General features: G+C 40.9%; 1 protein-coding gene across 2 annotated transcripts; it reads left to right on the top strand.

The window, feature by feature from the left end:
- Window positions 1-2,908: 2,908 nt before the first annotated feature.
- LOC114886363 (calcitonin receptor-stimulating peptide 3-like) lies at window positions 2,909-6,052 on the top strand. Of its 2 annotated transcripts, XM_029206787.1 has the most exons (4): window positions 2,909-2,994; window positions 3,752-3,884; window positions 5,163-5,178; window positions 5,892-6,052. In XM_029206787.1, the coding sequence occupies exons 1-4, from the start codon at window positions 2,909-2,911 to the stop codon at window positions 6,050-6,052; spliced, it is 396 nt and encodes a 131-aa protein (XP_029062620.1). The 2 variants fall into 2 exon arrangements, with proteins under 2 accessions (XP_029062620.1, XP_029062621.1); XM_029206788.1 differs by lacking the exon at window positions 5,163-5,178 and having other exon boundaries at window positions 5,906-6,052.
- Window positions 6,053-18,441: the final 12,389 nt, after the last annotated feature.

Raw genomic sequence — 18,441 nt, 5'->3', positions numbered from 1 at the left:
AAGTCAAGCAGCATCAATCCTCCAACTTTGTACTTCTCCTTCAAGATTGCGTTGACTATTCTGGTTCTTTTGCTTCTCCTAATAAACTGTAGAATCAGAGACTTCCCTACTGTTCCAGTGGTTAAGACTGTACTTCCACTGCTGGGGGCATGGGTTTGATCCCTGGTCAGAGAACTAAGATCCCGCATGCCGCATGGCACAGCCAAAAATAAATAAACTGTAGAATCAGTTTGTCAACTTTCATAAAATAACTTGCTGGGATTTAATTGGGACTGCATTGAATCTGTAGATCAACTAAGTTGGGAAGAGCTGACATCTTGACAATATTGAGTCTTCCTCTCAATGAACATGGAATATTTCTCCATTTATTAGCTATTATTTGATTTCTTTTATTAATTTTGTAGTTCTCCTTATACAGATCTTGTACATATTCTGTTAGCTTTATACCTATTTCATTTTGGGTGGTGCTAATGTAACCAGTATTATGTTTTTAATTTCAAATCCCACTTGTCCATTGTTGGTATATAGGAAAAAAATTGACTTCTGTATGTTAACTTTGTATTTTGCAACCTTGCTATAATCACTTATTAGCTCCAGGAGGAGATTTTTGTTTCTTTTGGGTGTTTTTTTGTTTTGTCTTTCTTTCCAACCTGTATACCTTTTATCTCCTTTTTACACTAGCAAGGACTTCCAGTATGACTCTGAAAAGGAGTAGTAAAACAGGGCATTGTTGTACCTGCTCTTAGTGGGAAAGCTTCGAGTCTCTCACCATTAAGTATAAAGCTACTGCAGGGTTTTTGTAGTCTTTATCAAGTTGAGGAAGTTCCCCTCTATTGCTAGTTTTCTGAGTTTTTATCATAAATGGGTGTTGGATTTTGTCAAATGCCTTTTCTGCATCTATTAATACTGTGATTTTTCATTTTTAGTCTGTTAGTGTGATGGATTACATTGATTTTTCCCACACTTCCTTAAAGGCAGTGTCTGAATGCAATTTTTTTCCAATTAGATATCTCATGTGTGAATTGGAAGGCAGAGTCAGAGTTCTATCTTCCTGCTCTTCTGTTTTCTGCTGGCAAGCAGTCAAGAAGCCAGGGGTTCGACAGCAGCATCCCTGGGTCCAGGATGTCAGTGGTGTTGAAAGGTAGTTGTGGCAGCACCAGGGCAGCGTCCTGATCCCTGAATCACAGGCTCCATGGGGCTTTTTTCATGTCTACAGTTCAAGTGTGTGGACTTCTCAGTCTCCACCTTTTGGTTATGGTAAATGTAGCATCTTCCGGAACTATACACATTATTTTTTAACATCTAGTCCCTGTATGAAATGCCTTTCTGCTTAAAATATCTAGAGTAGCTTCTGTGTGCTTCTAAAATTGACCAGGGACCATCATAGATGTGGATAAGCATGCTTACTGAAGAGAATGGATGAAACAGTGTGAGGGAATAAAATTCCTCATGAGGGCATGAGCTGTAAAACACAGGAAGAAAACAAGGTACCAGCCCCATTTTATATTTGACTGAAAGGTGGCTTCCTTGAAGACTGCTTCTTCCAGAAGCACTTACCAGCAGCTCAGGCTGGCATTCCTCTCAAAATTAAAATACAATAAGCATTATCAATGTCTCCCAACTAACCTCCAAGTAAATCTCATTGCCATCACACAATGTCCTTCAGTTGTTCTTTTTTCTTCTATACCCACCTCCTTCACCCCTCCCACCCCCATTTTAATAAAATAAAAGAATAAGACTGGAAGGTGCCTCACAGCTATTTTACTTTATTTACTACTTTCTAGACTTATAAAGAGGCCAAATCAGTAGAATGACTTTCCTAATATAAGCTATACATGATCTAATGACCACCTATGTTCCAACATTACCCCACACCTAGTAGGACTGTAGAGAAGTAAAATAAATGCCAGAGGGTTACTCTAGACATTTCATGATTCAGGGTCTCTGTCCACTTCTGTCTAGGTCTTTTCATCACACAATTTGTGTTACTCCGCGATTCATCCCAGGATCCTTCCACAGGTAACACCGCATGGTTTCAGTCCGGGGACTCTGCTCCACTCTCCCCTCACTGAGGCGGGCTCCAGTCTCTCTGTCTCCTGCGGCACACGTGCTTAGGTCAATTTCGGGATGCTGGAGCTCCCCAGGCACCACCCATAGAGCAGGACGCAGGAATGGCTTTGTGCGGACAGTGCGCTCATGGATCACATCCCTCGCCTAATGGTCCGTGGGAAATGGGTTCGGAACCTGGGCCAGCACAAGCGGATGGCAAACAGGTGCAGTGACTGAGGGGCAGGTAACCGTCAAACGCAAGCCCCAGTGGCAGGTTCTGGGAGCTTTTTTCCCCCATTTAAGTCCTGGGTTCCAAATTAAGACTCTGCCAGCTTGCTTCTCACAGGGTACTCTTTGCCAAAGGTACTCTTTGAAGCAGCTGAGCAGTAGAATTTGGTTCTTCAGTTTCTCAGGGATTCCAACCACAGAGATATGTCCTCCCTACCCACCTCCCCCAACCAGGTATGAGCAAAAGCCCCACACCAGGACAGCTCTGGGTTGCACAGTGGGAAAAGCTGTGGTGACAGGTACTTGGAGTCTGTCCTCCAGGAGTCCTGGCCAACAGGTTGTATGTGAAAATGTGTGGAGTGACAGGGAGGGGGCTACGGACTGAGACCTCCTCACCCAGTTGTCCCACTAGGTTTCTTTGCTAAGCCAAGCATGCTACAGGCTTACTGGATCTTACAGCAGTCCACTTGGCTGAGAAGGAAATGATGGTGAAGGGAAGTGACATGTCCAACCTGAAGTCAGGATGCCAGGGAGTTAGAGTCAGAGACAGAATCAGAGCCTGGGTCTGTGGGCTCACAGAACTTGAACTGCTGCAGGTGGTGATGTCATTTTTCCCTTGCAGAAAGGTGCCATGGGCTTCTGGAAGTTCCCCCCGTTCCTGGTCCTCAGCATTCTAGTCCTGAACCAGGCAGGTATGCTCCAGGCAGCGCCATTCAGGTGAGACAGCCCTGCCAGGAGCACTCTCACCTCCTATGGCCTCTGGAATCATACAGTTCTGTGTTCTCAGTTGTGCTTGTGCTGAATCTTTAGCAACTGGCTCCTGGTGGGTGGAGGTGGGGGGATGGGTGGTGGTAATGTACAAATGTACACTTATATATAAGTTTATCATAAAAAGATTGTAGCACACAGTTTACAAATAGACATAACATATACAGTACTAGTTATTATAAATTTCCTATAACTCATTGAACCTCACAACATACTTTTGTTGCTTTTTATCAAACACTTTTATCTTTAGCAAAGCTATTTACTAACTTAACCATAATTTGAGAAATGGATTTCATCCTAGTCTGCTAATTACTTGGCCAATAAATTTGTTATTAAATCTGATATGTGATCTATTCATCTAATTTCTCATCCTCATTCAAATTATATTTATTAAACTGAAACCATTTGCAGATTCAAATTATCATTATCATTTAATTTTTAATAATGGCTGCATTATTCAGGTCAAAAAATTCCTGAAAATCTAACCGTCAGTTGCCAGCAAACCATTTCTTTGAGGTCACACCAGAGCCTAACTCCTGGTGAAGCAGCATTTTGGGATAGACAATGGCCTCATTTCTTCCGTTGGCAGTTGGGGCAGCCACATCCTCAGGGGAAGATACAGAAACCAGGAAACCTGGCTGCTAATCCTGGGGGTGGGGGTAGGCAGGGACTCAGAGCCAGGATTGTGCTTGCTCCCCTTCCCTAGGTGGGCCTTGGAGAATGGCTTTGATCCCGCTACACTCACCAATAAGGAAATGCGCCTCCTACTGGCTGCAATGATGAACGATTATGAGCAGATGAAGGCCTGTGAGCTGAAGCAAGAGACAGGAGGGCTTCAGGTTAAGGCTCTGCCCTCTGCTCAGCACTTACCCTCTCCCCTGGCTTACCAGGAAGATGTATCCTGACAGGTAGGAGAGAACATAGCTGGATAGGCAGCCAGCAAGCAGTCACTGTTCACCTTGGCCTGGGGCCCACCTCTTCTACAGGCTCCACTGAAGACAAAGGTCATGTGAAAGAACTATGGTTGCACCACATGTACAAAGATCCCTTTCTAAAAGCAGTGGGGGAAGCTGTGGAACTCCTCACTCCGGAAACTGTCTGGCAGTACTGAGGATACCTCCCAGCACTGGAGGAGTTTAGCCTCGTAAAGCCAGGGAATGAATCCCATGTATCTCAGGGGATTCTATAAATCTAGCCCCTCCTTGTTAACCTGCACATGATATTCTTTCACACCTGCAAGGCATCTTCATTGCACATTTGCAAGGTGAAGCCAGAGCCCTTACAAAGGATGTTGTCAGGTAGCACAGTGTCTGAGGTAGGTCCAGGGCCTTTTGATGTGTAGAATCTGTGGAGATGTGCATGTTCTCACTGGACCAGACACCCTTCCCCAGCCTCACCTCCTTGTGCACCCTGAGCTTGGAGCTCACACCAGCTCCTGGCCTGGCCGTACCCGGGCAGAGGTATGTGCTGCACCTGTATCTGCCCTAAGAACCTCTCTGCAGAGCAAGAAGGACTGAGCAGCATGTGGAATGCCAGAAAAGGTCACCCCTTCCCCCCGCAGCCCTTCCCCACACTGCCCTGGCTCAGTGAACCTCTGTGTTCTCCTAATGGAGGATGCGTGAGCTGCCCCCATTCCTGCCCCTCTGCTTTTGTTCCAGGTGCCCTCTCCCTATTCTAACCTTCTGCATGACTGCCTGCAGGGGCAGCCCTGGTGCATGGTATTGTCTAGCCTGACTTTTCCCTGTAGCCTGGACAGGTCCAAAACTAAGCAGTGCAATAATCTGAGCACCTGTGTCCTGGGCACATACACATAGGACCTCAACAAGTTTTACACATTCCCCTTAACTAAAACTGGGGTCAGAATGCCTGGCAAGAAATGGGTCATGGCCAGAGTATTGGAGAAAGACCATGACCCCTCATGTTGGCATGCCTCAAGGGGCCTACTCAACCTCTTCCTCTCCTTTCTAATTCCTTTGTTCCTGTAACTTGATGCATGTGGTCTTCTCTGGTTGCTCTTTGGGCTATTATCAGTGGCATTCTTTGTGGCAGTGGATGTCTGGAACATCAGATGGGAGGAGGGAGAGCAGGCCAGAGAGAATCATTCAGGAAGAGATCAGGAGAGAGAGGGCAGCCCTGTAAGTACCTGCGGATTTCATAGCAGAGCTTCTCAGTCCTGCTTCTGAACATGCCTTTCATTGGGGGAATAATAGTATATTTCTAAAAACCCCTGAGCTGTGGTGGTTATTGCTCTGGCCACATCTCACACTTCATGGATACAGGGACCTGTCTGGCAAGTAGCTTTAGCCCCGGGTAGCTGGAGTCAGGGCATAGTGGGTGGTCCCTGTGAACAACCTCAGGTAGTGAAAACAGGAGCACTAAGCACCTCTGAGACTTGATGCTGCAAACTTGCTTCCTCTTCCAGGAGGACAGGGGAATTTTCCTTTTCCTAAGAAGTACTCAGTACCTTGTGAATGGGATGCATCTTCTAGATAATCTTTAAGAATGAGGTTGGATATGGCACCATAATCTCTCTAGTCACCTAAGTCTTGGTTAAGCTTTCGTTTACTTGTACAGAAAAGACTGGCTGCTATTGTTCTGTGTTCCATGGCTTGTTGCCCAGAGCACGTTTGGGTTTTCTGACACCCTTGGAAACGTCTATGGGGAGTGATTGTGGCACTTTCCCTAATGTCCTATGATTGTCTGTGGTGATTTCGTGTTTAGGGAAAATATTTAAAGTTCATTGGTGCCTCTCGGAGCAGTAATTTTACCATGTTGGTCCCATGGGGTAGCACCTGCCCTCAGCCTCTCACTGACAGGCCTTTTCTTTTTCTCTATCCTGCAAATCAGCATCACTGCCCAGAAGAGATCCTGTAACACTGCGACCTGTGTGACCCATAAGATGGCGGGCTGGCTGAGCAGGTCTGAGAGTGTGGTTAAGAACAACTTCACGCCCACCAACGTGGGCTCCAAAGCCTTTGGCTGGCACCGCAGCGACCCTCAGGCCTGAGCAGTGAAATGACTCCAGGAAGAAGACAACTGCCCTAGTACCTCAGACGGCAGGGCAGATGGCTGGGTATTGCAGGAGTGCAGGCCACAGTCTGACCCTCCCTGGTCCTGTATTGTAAAAAAATCCACAGTGAAGGTGCCAACCACAGTGTCTGGAGAAAGAACAGAGTCCCAATAGCTAGAACACCTAGAATTTGGGTTCATTTCTGCTTTTTTTCAGTGCCTCCAAGTGACTCTGAGATCATCTGCCAGGAAATATAGATCCTATTCATTTAAAACACAGTTCCCTACAGTTATAATTGTGATTATTCTAGTTTTTTAGTTTGAAAGGCAAAGACCCTACCCTTTGGGAGTATTCCCTACAATGTCATGTACATCTGGATTCAGAGCATAGACTTGGGTTCAAATACTGTGTTTGTCCTCTACTAACTATATGACCACAGACCTGACCCTCTCTGAGCCTGTTTCCCCATATAACTTGAAAGCAACAATAAGTACCTACCTGTATCATTAATATAAAAAGTAATTGAGATAATACATGACAAGAGCCTCGCTGTTAATAAGTAATAATATTATAGTTCTTACTTTTTTTTCTCCTAGGTCACCAAGGAGCTGAACTCCATTTCTTTTAATTTGCAATGAAAGCAACTTATTGAAAAGAAATAGCATGGAAGACACACATATATGCATGCCTCTTGATATTGAAAACACTCCTTTTTTCTTGAAATAAACTAAAGATAAATGCAGAATAAAATCATTGTAATTACCCAATGTGCATCTTTTTTATAGGTGATTCTGTATTCTATAAATATGATGCATGTCTCACTGGCTTATCTGGTAGCAAATCTGGGCCCTGTCAGCCAACATGTTGGCTGCTCTGCTAAACCTCAGGGGCACATGAAATAGCTGCCTTGTGGGTGCCTGGGGATGCCTAGTAATGCTGAGCCTCAGTGGAACTCTCTCTTTAAAGAAATGTTCTCATTTGTGCACTTCATCAAGATAACAAATGTATTTTCAATACAGTTAAAAGGAGTCCCTGCTGTTATTTATGTTGTTTTTCCCATGAGAACCTCAGGGACCTGTGACACTTTGTTGACCAGGAGGGCTCAAATGAGGCAATGATACCATGTTTGGGGTGGGTCCTCAGTATCCTGTATCCTCAGTGTCTAGTGAAACACCTTTACTGGAATTAGAACCCTGTGCATCTCAAAGACATTCACATTTATTTTCAAAGAGTGCCCTGGTCCCCAGCCCCAGAAGTTATCTGTTCTCTTCTCCTTGACTCAGGTTTGCCCTTACCCATCCCTGCCTTTCCTCCCAACAGCACCCCTTCATAAACCCCATAGCCTGCAAAGCCCTTTAGAACAATGGCTCACAGTTTGAAAGGGAATCACACACTGGCAGACCTAGAAAGATCATCAGATGCCATCTAATCCAACTTTTTACTCTCTGTTGTGCAGAGAAGAAAAGTGCGTTGCTCAGGTCCTGCAATAAGTTTAACAGAGACATTCCTATATTTAACAAATAATCATTGAGTATCTGCTATATGCTTGACCCTATTTGAGCTCCAGGACTAGAGCAATGAACAGAACAGACAAAACCCCCTGCATTCATGGAGCTTATATTCTAACTGGGGGGGGAGATTGAGGTGATACATGCTGTAGAATCGGAGATGGTCGGTATTGGAAGGAATCTGGGATGTCATAGGGTCTAAAGGCTTATTAGATACAGAAATTTCCCAGCGTCAACATCCCTGGCATTTGCTGGAAATGCTGGTGAGAAAGTGCTGACTGTAACTTCCAAGATGACTCAGCAGCAAGTTTCACTGGTGGGCAGTCAGTTAAGAGGGGTTTTTTAATTAGAAAAGTCATCTACTACCTACTGATTCTAGTTATTTCCTCAGAAACGCATAGAATTATGACCCTTGCTCCCATTCATTCTTTACTCATCACAGTAGTACATAAAGCAGATCAGACCATGTCTCCCTTAAGGACAGAATACTCCATTCAGTCCCCATCTCACAGAGTAAACACTTGGGGCATTGCAGTGGCTTCTTAATAAACTCCACTTGGTCAGAGAATATGTATTAAAATTTATTTCCAAATTCAATTTGCTTGTGATTTATTTAGGATTTTGTACTACCTTTGTTAAGTCTAGAATTGGGGCTATGCCAATGGTATCAAATGAGTTGGCAAACTTGAAATTTCTCTGTTTTAAATCAGTGCAAATAGTGTGAAAACTATCTCTGCCTTAAGCTGGATGTAATTCACCTGCAAAAGTTTCTCACAGAGTTCTTTTTATAACATAGTTCCTTGCAAGGTTTTCAATTTTTTCAAGATTATTCAACTCTACTTTTTTATTTTATTCTGTATATTCTTGATTTATATACATTTCTGTGAAACTTTAATTTTAAAATTTTTACATGCATTAGCAAATCGCACTTTTTCATTATAATTTAAAATTTTCATATTTGAGGTTATATCTTCTTTTTCATTCTGGATGTAGTGTACCTGTACCTGGTAGTCTAACAGGTACCACATGACCTGACCCTATATATTTCTCAGATCTCCTGACAACTGACCCATTGCTTGCTCCACTCCCATCTTCCTCTGGGTCTTTGCAGTTACTATTTTCTCTGCCTAGCATGCTATTCCCTCAATGTTTGCGTGACCGACTCGCTCCCTTTCTTTCAGAACTCTGCTGAAACATCACCGTCTCAGAAAAGGCTTTCCTGTATGCTTATATATGAAATGGCTCTGATCACTGTCTACCCACCTTATTCAGCTTTATTTTATCCATATAGAACTTACCATTATTTTATCCACATGGAACATATTACCATCTAAAATGTTACATATTTAGTGGGGTTTTTTGGTCTATGTACTTCCACTAGCATGTAACTCTATGAAGGAAGTTATATGGATGTTTACCTATATCCCTGGAGCACAGAAAAATTTCTAGAACATGGTAGCCCTTCAATAAATATGTTGAGTTAATAAATAAATTATAAAACTCTATGAACTTCTGACTTATTTTCCTCTGAGTTCATCTTTAACATGAACTCAGAGGAAAATAAGCATCATGTTTTGAGAAGTAAAGTTGTCATTTTTAAAATCATCTTTAATTTTTCTTTTGCTATCTACTCTTAACTCAAAAGTTATTTAGTAGAGAAATTTCAAATTTAAAATATATTTTAAAATTACATTTCAGTTATTTAGTTCCAGGTTTTTTGCACTGAGGTTTGATAAAGTGATCTCTACAATTTTTTGCTTGGGAAATTTAGTTAAATTTTCTTTGAGGCATATTATATGGTCCGTTCTCACAAATGTATAAAAATAACAGAAAATAAAGTACTTTCCCTGAGCTAAAAACTTTTATATCAGTATCTATCTATGTATATATCTATGCATATATAATTAAAAGATTAATAACATTATTCTTATATATTATTTTTGCCTGGGTAGTTGATCTTGCAAAGACTAAGAGAGGGCAGTAAAGTTTCCAAGTGTTATTTTTGTCTCTGTGAATTAGACCCTTGTATTTCTAAAAACATTTAATTTTACATATTATAAAGGGTTATTTTTTACTTTTAACATCTACTTTCATAAGGTATAAATTATATAATATAAAATTATATAGATGAATTATATTTCCATGAGTTTTGCTGAAAGTATACCATAAAATTTATGTAACCATCACAGCAGTAGAAGGTATGGAATATTTCCATCATCTCAGAATGTTCCTCATGCCACTTTGAAGTCAATATCCTCCAAACCCCTGCCTCTCATAATCACTGATGTAATTTATACCACTGTGAATTCATTTTTCGATAGATATATGCTATGTACTCTTTTTTATCTAGCTCCTTTCACTCAGCATCTTGTTTGGGAGATTTATTTATATTGTTGCAAATATCATTATATAGTTATTTGGGAAACTAATTGGATATTAATTGAGTATTAATTCTCAAGGATTGTAGAGGAGGGGTTAAGTAGTATTCCATTGCATACTAAAATCTGTTGGACAGACAGATGCATTACTTTCAGTTTTGGTTATTATGCATGACACTCTTATGAACATTCATGTATAAATATTTCTGGGAACAGTTGAAGCCATTTCTCTTGGATAAATAGCTAAAAGTTGTATGGTAAATGTCTGTTATGACTAAACTGACTCTGCCAGTTTACAAATGGCTCTGCCATTTTACACTCCCAGCATAAATGTCAGATCATTTAACTTGCTGCACACAACCTTGACAATGTTTGGTATTTTCAGCCTTTATAATTTTGGCCATTCTTATGATACTGTAGCAGATTCTAATTGTGAGTTTTAATTTTTATCTCCCTAATAACTACTGATAGTTGAATATCCTCTCATATGCTTATTGGCCATTTGTTTATATTCTTTCATGAAGTTCCTGTTCCACTATTTTTCCCATTTTTAATTGGACACCTTATCTTCTTACTATGTAGTTGTAAAAGATCTTAATATATTCTAGATACAAGTCCTGCTTCCTTTGGGGGCACTATTTCACTTACCTGCTCACATTTCTCTCCCTCTTGAATCACTTCTTCTGTGGGAAGCCAGATGCCATGAAACGAGGCTGTTCAAGCAGGCTATGGAGGAGTCTGTGTGTCAAGGAATGCAGGTCTCTGACCAATAGCCATGAAGAATGGAGGCCTGTCAAAACCAAATGAGTGAGTTTAGAAGTGGATTCTCTAGCTCCCTTTGAGCCTGGATATGACTGTAGGCATAGCTGAGAGCTGGACAACAACCTCAAGAGAGACCCCGAGCTAGAACCACCCAGCTGAGCCTGTCCCAGAGTACCTACTCTCAGAAACTGTATGCGATATTAAGTTTTTGTTCTTCAGAGCTGCTAAGTTTTGAGATAATTTGCTACACAGCAATAGATAACTAATATCCATCCAAACCATGATAACTTTAGTGCTTTCCCTGGAAAACACATTCAAGGGAAGTTGGCTAGATGAGCAGACCTGAGTTCAAGTTGGAAGTCACAGTTCCCAGAAAGGATGCAGTCAGATTTCTTTCCCCTGGTTCCCAAGCCCAGATCATATTAGGTGCAATGGCATAAGTGGCTTCCACTCCAAACAAAATTAAGTCCTGTTCCTCCTCATTATTGAGTGCTTTTTACCAGAGCCTCTCTCTCTGAGTTTTCAATGCTCTCCATCCTGTAGCTACTCTTTCACATCATTCTTTCTGCCTCTAAGATTCTCATGGTGGGAAGAAACCATTAAGATCGTGTAGCACAACCCTCATGCTTGAATTACTCTATAACACCCCGAAGTGGTCTACTAGCTTACTTTTGAAATTTTGATGTCACCATCTCCTGATATAGCTCATTCTATCTTTGGATCATTCTGACTCTTAGAAAATTCCTCCAATAGTGAGCAGAGTTCACTTTCTTTCCTCTCCTGCTTCACTGGGTTCTCAAGAAATTCATTCTTGGGAAAAATATCCAGGGAGAATTAGCTATGAGTGAGGCCACACTTCTGAAGGTACTAATCGTTGGGGATTTAAAGTAAATCATATTTTCTTTACTATGAAGTCCCTAGTTGGATTTAGCCATCTCATAGCTAGATTCATTCTAGACAATTACCTATTCATTCTCAAGAATGTATCTGGGGTAGGGGAGAAGGTTCTGCAATTATTTGGGTCCTCAGATGTTTCTACTCTTGGCGAAGCTTTTCTGGATACACCTGTAGCAGCTGCTGCACATAAATGATTGGTAGAGCTAACAAACGTTTTGCCCTTGTCTCTTGTAGGGCCCTGACCCAAGAGCTATAAATCTGGGCCTCATCTCTCCTACTTAGGCTTGCCAGGACCATGATGAGATTAATTGTTTCCATAAAGAGGGGTACTCTAGAGGCTTCCTGCAGAGCCTGGCTAAACTGTGGATCTAGGAAGGTTGTAGGAGTGGTTTCTTGCCATCGTAAAGAGAGTCAACAATCTGCCAGGTCCTGTATAAAACCCTTAAGATAGTCCACAAAGCTACAGATGATGTGAAACCTGACTATTGTTCCAGCCTCATTTCTTACCATGCTCTCCCTCCCACTTTAGTTCCAATTACACTGGTATTCTTTCAATTTGTCAGAACCTGCATGTTCTTCCTACACGGGGCCTTTCCACATTCTGTTTCTTTGTTCTATAGTCCTTATATCTTCTCTATTCCCAGGTAACTCTATCTTTCAGATTTCAGCTAAGGCTTCCTCATGGAAGCCTTCCCAGATGACCACTCCCAGAGTCTAGGTTACATTCCTTTCTTATCTGATTTCAAAGATTGGATATATCTTTCTTTCAGCTCACTATTTCAGGTTTAGTTTATACATTCAGATTTATTATTTTATTAATATCTATTTCCTCTTAGACTGAGAGTCCCATCCACACAGGAACCACATCTGTTTTGCTCTTTGTTGTAGCACTTAACGTGGTGTCAGGTATAGTAAGTCTTTGCAGCATTTAGGAAAGAAGCAATTAGAACCCATTGTGTTAAATGCTATCTTTGGAGTAGGCACGGGGCACTACACTCTAACCTGATCTAGATTTTTAAAAACTTCCCTGGGGATGTGATATCATATCACATCTCTAAAAATGAACAGCATTCTGTCAAGTGAACAAAGAAACTAGAGAAGTAAGAGGTAAGAAGAGCCTGAATAAGTTGGTCAATCATTGGATCCAAGTCAAGTCAATTATTTCCCCTCTGCCAATGAGAACTATCAGTCTTCTATCCAGGCACAGAAAGTTATTGAAAGTCTCATGAAGGATGGCAGATTTAAAACTGGAAGAAAAATGAGCTTGTAAGGTGGCAGTTGTATGGCACATACCACCACAGAGCCTCACCAAGGAAGACTAGCTTTGCTAGAGAGCTGTACCCTTGATCACTTATGACTGGGTTTCTGGAGATGGCAGAACGTCCAGGAGCCACAGCTGAGGATTCCAGAGCTAAGAATAGGTGATGCCAGATCAGGCAGGATCACTAAGGCTATTCTTCTTTTAGTCTTGTGAAGGTTGGGCCTAGGACATGACCTGGGAATGCAAAGGCAATTCCACAAAACCCTAGCAAAACCAGAAAGCAGTATCACATACACCTGACTTGGGAAGCTCCCAAGGAATGCTGGGCCTGTCTATCGGTCATGTGGAATCAGCTGAAGTGGTTGCATTTCTATACACTAACAGCAAACTTCTCTATCCACTTCTCTATCCTTGGCTCCTGCCAAAATAGCTGAGGGACAATGCTCTTAAGTCTCCTAGAGACTTTCTGACTTGATTGTGTCAACTGAAAAAAAAAAGCACAACCTAAAAGTTGAGAATTATGTTTTATTTGGCAGAATTGCTAAGGACTTACGTCTAGAAGGCAGCCTTTCAGATATCTCTGAGGGACTGCTCCAAAGAGGTAAGGGAGGAGCTGACATATAATAGTTTTTTCTTAGCAGGAAACATAGGCAGAACACCCTCTGATATAAATCGCAGCAAGATCTTTTTGGATCCACCTCCTAGAGTAATGAAAATTTAAAAAAATAAACAAATGGGACCTAATTAAACTTAAAAACTTCTGCACAGCAAAGGAAACCATAAACAAAATGAAAAGACAACCCACAGAAAGGGAAAAAATATTTGCAAACAAAGCGACTGACAGAGGATTAATCTCCAAAATAAACAAACAGCTCATGCAGCTCAATATCAAAAAAACAAACAACCCAATCCAAAAATGGGCAGAAGACCTAAATAGACATTTCTCCAAAGAAGACATACAGATGGCCAAGAAGCACATGGAAAGATGCTCAACATCACTAATTATTAGAGAAATGCAAATCAAAACTACAATGAGGTATCACCTCACACCGGTCAGAATGGCCATCATCAAAAAATCTACAAACAATAAATGCTGGAGAAGGTGTGGAAAAAAGGGAGCCCTCCTACACTGTTGGTGGGAATGTAAATTGGTACAGCCACTATGGAGAACAGTATGGAGGTTCCTTTAAAAACTAAAAATAGAGCTACCATATGATCCAGCAATCCCATTTCTAGGCATATATCTAGAGAAAACCATAATTCAAAAAGATACATGTACCCCAGTGTTCACTGCAGCACTATTTACAATAGCCAGGACATGGAAGCAACCTAAATGTCCATCGACAGATGAATGGATAAAGAAGATGTGGCACATATATACAGTGGAATATTATTCAGCCATTAAAAAGAATAAAATAATGCCATTTGCAGCAACATGCATGGACCTAGAGATTGCATACTGAGTGAAGTAAGCCAGACAGAGAAAGATAATATCATACAATAGCGCTTATATGTGGAATCTAAAAAATGGTACAAATGAACCTATTTGCAAAACAGAAATAGAGTCACAGATGTAGAAAACAAACTTATGGTTACCAAAGGGGAAAGGGGGGAAGGGATAAATTGGGAGATTGGGGTTGACATATACACACTACTATATATAAAATATATAACTAATAAGAACCTACTGTATAGCACAGGGAAATCTACTCAGTAATCTGTAATGACCTATACGGAAACAGAATCTAAAAAAGACTGGGTATATGTATTATGTATAACTGATTCACTTTGCCGTACAACAGAAACTAACACAACATTGTAAATCAACTATACTCCAATAAAAATTAATTTTAAAAAATAGGAGTTTTGGGGGCTTCCCTGGTGGCACAGTGGTTAAGAATCCACCTGCCAATGCAGGGGACAAGGGTTCGAGCCCTGGTCCAGGAAGATCCCACATGTCATGGAGCAACTAAGCCCGCGTGCCACAACTACTGAAGCCCGCACGCCTAGAGCCGGTGCTCCGCAACAAGAGAAGCCACCGCAATAGAAGCCCGCTCACCACAACAAAGAGTAGCCCCCGCTCACCACAGCTAGAGAAAGCCCATGAGCAGCAATGAAGACCCAACACAGCCAAAAATAAAATAATTTATTTTTAAAAATAGGAGTTTTTGCAACAAAACCAGGTAGTCAGAACATCAAAAGAACATCAAAAGTCAGAACATCAAAAAATAGAGGAGTTTTTGCAAAAAAACCAGGTAGTCAGAACATCAAACAGTCAGCTCAAGTTAATGAATTTAGCTCTTTTCTAGTATGGGAAGACGCAAGAGTCCGGGCTCACTGAAATCATTCATTTGATATGCATCTTAGTTACCTAGGGCCGGCATCCTGCTTTTCTCCATCCTGAATCTCCTCAGGATGCACTGGTGCAACTGCAGTGGCTGATGGTTTGTTGGCCCCAACATCCTTTGCTTACTGGTATGATGGGTGACATTCTTCATCCACAATTGAAAAGATCTGTAAGGTGCACTCTGAACCTCTTGAAAGAATCCTGAGTGTGGCTGAATACTCTGACTTTTGATCTTTATGACATTTTAGCAAAAGGTATAGTAACAGTTTCAGCCTTTTCTCCAGAGCATGATTTCTCAACAGTGAATCGCTTAACATCTTTTGCCATCTGGAGAGGCTAATTTTTCAAAATCATTACGTCCTGTTTTGTTCTTCCCTCAAGTTATCGCTCTCCTATCCCATGTTTTATAAATGACAGGAAGAAGTCAGGTGGCACCTTTTACACTTTCCCTGGAAATCTTAGCTGTAAAATCTAAAGTTCATCACTTACAATTTCTTCTTTGCACATAACTGCTGGAGATAATTTTGCTAAGTTTCTGTCATTATGTAACAAGGATTTTCCTTCCCCAGGTTACAATAACATGTTCCTCACTTCCTTTTGAATCCCCACCATCAGCATCCTGAAAGTCCAGATTTCTACTAAAGTCTGTTTAAGGAAATTTGCACTTTCTCATACATGCTTTTCAAAACTCTTCCAGCCACTGCCTATTCTCTGGTTTCATTACTGCTCTCACATTCTTATATATTTCTGGATCCCAGTTTCAGGTAGTAAAATGTGAGCTAGTTATCTACTGCTGCATAACAAATTAATACAAACTTATTAGTTCAAAGTATCTGCAATTCCCACAACCACTGTCTTAGTTCCAGCTCTTATTTATTTCATGCCTGAATTATTGCAGTAACCTCCTCCTGGCTTCTTGCTGTGGTCTGGCTTTCTCGCATTCAATCTATCCTCTTCACTTCGATGAGACAGATATGATCTTGTTGCTCCTCCACTCAAAGAACTTCTAGAATCCCTGTTTTCTACTGTTTTCTTCATAGCATAAAAGATTTCTCAAAATACAGTCCCAGCCTATATTTTCAACTTCGTCTTCATCCATTTTTCCAATAGTTGCTACTTATCATTCTCCAAATATACTCTTCATGTCCCTATGTCTTTATTTGTGTTATCTCCTCTGCCTGACTGCCCATCCACCTGTCCTCTCTCCCAATCTGCTAAGCAAAGTTTTCTCTGTCCTTCCTTGCCCAATGCATATGATACCCCTTCTGTGATGCTTTCAGTGACACCCTTATCCCTTCACTCAGCTAGGCAGAATTATCCTTTTCTTTGTACTCTACAACCTCACGCCTCAAAGCGTGATCCATGCACCAGCAGCACTGGCATCCCCAGGTGACTCGTGCACATTATATTAAAATATAGATTCTAATTCAGTAGGTCTGGGCTGGGGCAAGAGATTCTGTAATTCTTACAAACTCCCCAGTGATGCTAATACTGTTCAACTGAAGGCCACACTTCCAACAGCAAGGTTTACAACACTTTGATTATAGCTTTGAATACATGATAGTATAGTTGGTTAACATCTCTGTCTCCTCTCTTAAACTCTAAGTATCTTAAAAGCAGGGATTATTAATCTGTTTTTTCCTTTGCAGTCTCCAGAGTGCCTCATATAGCACTCAGTACTTGGAGGATGCTAATAACTTAATACCTGTGTTTTACATAAAAGAATGATGAATGGATCCCTTATACAAGCTGTTATAGTTAAGTGTACCTGTTTGAGACTGCATAGTGAGGAGAACTTAAGGAATTGTGCACTGAACTTGGAAGAAGAGGAGGTCAGAGATTGAAAAGGGTCAGGGACAGGAAAAGAGGTCTAAGTCCAACACCTACATTAAGTGTCAGTTAAGAGCCGAGATCAAGAAGCATTTTAGAGGGTGAAACCAGGAGGCAGGTATATGTCTCTAGAGAAGGAACAAGAGATTCCATAATCCCCAAAATCACTTTTGGAGCCAGAATGAGAAGCTCCTTTTGGGAGAGATGCTGCATGCTTGCCAGAGCAAATTCCTGAGGATCACTTTAGTTGGGATCTGGGCATCACATTCCCCACCCCCCAACCCGAGTCAGATGGCACTTTGATCTTGAACTTCCCAGCAACTACAACTGAGAGAAAATAAATTCCTGTCCTTTAAACCACCCAGCATGTGGTATCTCAAGCTAATAAAAATTTTAACATCATTTTTTAATTTATTTAACAATATTGGACAAATCTGTTTTGAAAACAAAAATTCCTGCATCTGCATTATTTGTGGGTCTGATTTTTCAGTTCCTTATTTATGATGACTCTTATTTATGATGACTTCTTCCATGGGTATTTTTGTGATTTTTCAATTTTTAGTTTGTGTTCGTTGGTACTTAATCAATGGAAATTTTTATTGGTCTGGGTTTAAATCTCCAAGAGATAATTAACATTTGTTTCTATTTGCCGTCTGGGACTGCGACCAGTTCATGATAAGTTTAAACTGAATTTCCTATTTCATTAAGGAAAATTTTCTCTGTTTATTCAGCTTGGCCACTCTTTTTGAATTTGCTGAGGTCCCTCATATATTGGATGGTTTTTTTTGTTGTTGATATATATACATGAAATGACTAACATTAATCAGTGTTAGAAACTAATGTGTCATCCCTCAGTAAGTATGTAGATGATTATTTGATTTACCTGGAGGGGGAAGGCATCTCTGAGTACAAACGTAACTGTATACTATCGAGTGTAAAGAGTGGGCAGGAATGGACCCACAAGTAGATTTTCCAACAAGGTGCTCCAATAACCCTCGTAACATTAAAATTGAAGTAAAATATTGTCCTTGAAATTTTGAAAGTTTGAAGTTTCAGATCATTTATCTTTCACCTTTTTCTTGGAGCCACAGAAATCTTCCTAATCTAGGTCCTTTAGGGGAATAGCTTGCCAAGTGTATCCTCTGCATGTGATTTATAAAACATGATATACATCCAAATTCTCTCTACATTAAAGTTACTCAATTTACTCTAATGGCCCTTATATTAAAGTTACATCTATTCATAGCAGACAACACCTGTAAGTTTAGCTTGTAAGTCATTAGCTTGATGTACAGTGCTTGTTAATTTTCATCACTACAGACTTGGACTTGGGGAGGAAGGCCTCTGAATTTTTCAACTCTATCCTAAAATGACTGTTCCTCATACTAGAAAATTATAAGGAT

This window comes from Monodon monoceros, unplaced genomic scaffold, assembly GCF_005190385.1.
Source record: "Monodon monoceros isolate NGI ecotype Baffin Bay Population unplaced genomic scaffold, NGI_Narwhal_1 Super_Scaffold_7, whole genome shotgun sequence".
Classification (NCBI taxonomy): domain Eukaryota; kingdom Metazoa; phylum Chordata; class Mammalia; order Artiodactyla; family Monodontidae; genus Monodon; species Monodon monoceros.
Note: the sequence above shows the minus strand (reverse complement) of the source record. Positions and strands in the feature narration are given on the sequence as shown.